We start from the raw sequence: 1,377 nt of genomic DNA, 5'->3' as shown, positions 1-1,377 counted from the left end.
TGTGTGTGTGTGTGTGTGTGTGTGTGTGTGTGTGTGTGTGTGATTTGTGAGGAGTTCTGACAACATGAAGCACGCTTTCATTAAATGTGTCTAAAAAATTGAGAAAAACTGAAAACATGCATTTGAGCATGAAATATTTCAGTCACTGCTGTTTGTTGGTTTAATGAACATATATTTACTCAAACCTTTTTTTTAAATGGCAGTTTTATTACGTGTGTGTGCAGCATCATGTGGCCCTCTGCCAGTGTCAACAGAAAACTGTGGCCCCTCCCATCCCTGTTAACRCCGGTCCTGAGCTCTTACGATGATCATGGCGAGGAAGGCGAAGCCCATGAGGACGCTCTCCACCTCGATGAGCAGCATGGAGCGGGGCAGGTGGGTGAGCACGGTCGTGTTGAAGCCGGGTATGATCCCAGTGATCGCAGCGCCTGTTGGGCCGAGAAAACATGAAGAAATCTGATGAAACGGTCAGAAATGAGCAGAGGAGACGAGAAAATTAAGGTTTTGGTTGCTTTGAGTCAAAATAAAAAAGAAATTTTATAATTATTTTAGACGAATAAATAAAAATAGACGTGTATATTAATGTATATGTGGCTTTCATGTGTACTTAAAGTATTAGGCGGTGGAGTGAGCTTCATGGTTGTTCTGCTTCCTTCTATAACTGATTTTATTAAAAACTAAAAAGTTTTTTTAGCAGAGAAACATTTTACTTYATCAAAGTAAGAGTTTAATGAAGCAGCGACTCATTTAACAGTAAAAACAGCAGCTTTTATTTCAGAGCCGTGATTCTTTTTTAAATGTTAAAACGACAACATTTGTATAAAGTGGGGATGTTGTGAACGCAGATAATCAGGTTGGTTGAGGTCTGACGTCTCCAAACATAAACTGACACCTTCCAAATCTGTGAAATCTCACATTCAGCAGAAAATGCTGCAACATATGAATTTATTTCAAGCTGTTTTTACACTGGATTCTCGCTAGTTTATCATCTTTTACACCACCAGAGACAGCTGATTCAAACTTTAAATTATGACTAAATGATTTAAAACCACCCACTGAAATGGAAGAATGCTTTAATTCTGTTCCTGTTGGATTAAAAACAAATCACTTTTTATATTCTGATAATAAAACTCCAGGAGAGGAAAACCTGACCAAAAAAAAACAAGAATTCGGCTGAATAAATTCACACTTCTGGTCCACAAATAAACTCAGACGCACATCTCAGGCAGGAAGGCAGAGCACCCTGAGAAAACCATTTGTGTGAGATGAGAGAGCTGCCACCTCACAGAACCTTGTACGGGTGCTGGTCATAAAATTAGAATATCATGAAAAAGTAGATTTATTTCAGTAAATCCATTTAAAAAGTGAAACTTGTAT

General features: G+C 38.3%; 1 protein-coding gene across 1 annotated transcript in view; it reads right to left on the bottom strand.

The window, feature by feature from the left end:
* unc93b1 (unc-93 homolog B1, TLR signaling regulator) overlaps positions 1-1,377 on the bottom strand; it is a 12,551-nt gene that overhangs the window by 5,415 nt on the left and 5,759 nt on the right. Inside the window, exon 8 of the mRNA XM_014018503.1 lies at positions 304-428. Within this exon, the coding sequence (XP_013873957.1) occupies positions 304-428 (125 nt within the window). The remainder of the gene's footprint in view (positions 1-303; positions 429-1,377) is intronic.

The sequence above is a fragment of the Austrofundulus limnaeus genome, unplaced genomic scaffold, assembly GCF_001266775.1.
Source record: "Austrofundulus limnaeus strain Quisiro unplaced genomic scaffold, Austrofundulus_limnaeus-1.0 Scaffold194, whole genome shotgun sequence".
Classification (NCBI taxonomy): domain Eukaryota; kingdom Metazoa; phylum Chordata; class Actinopteri; order Cyprinodontiformes; family Rivulidae; genus Austrofundulus; species Austrofundulus limnaeus.
This window is presented reverse-complemented; position numbering and strand designations above follow the sequence as displayed.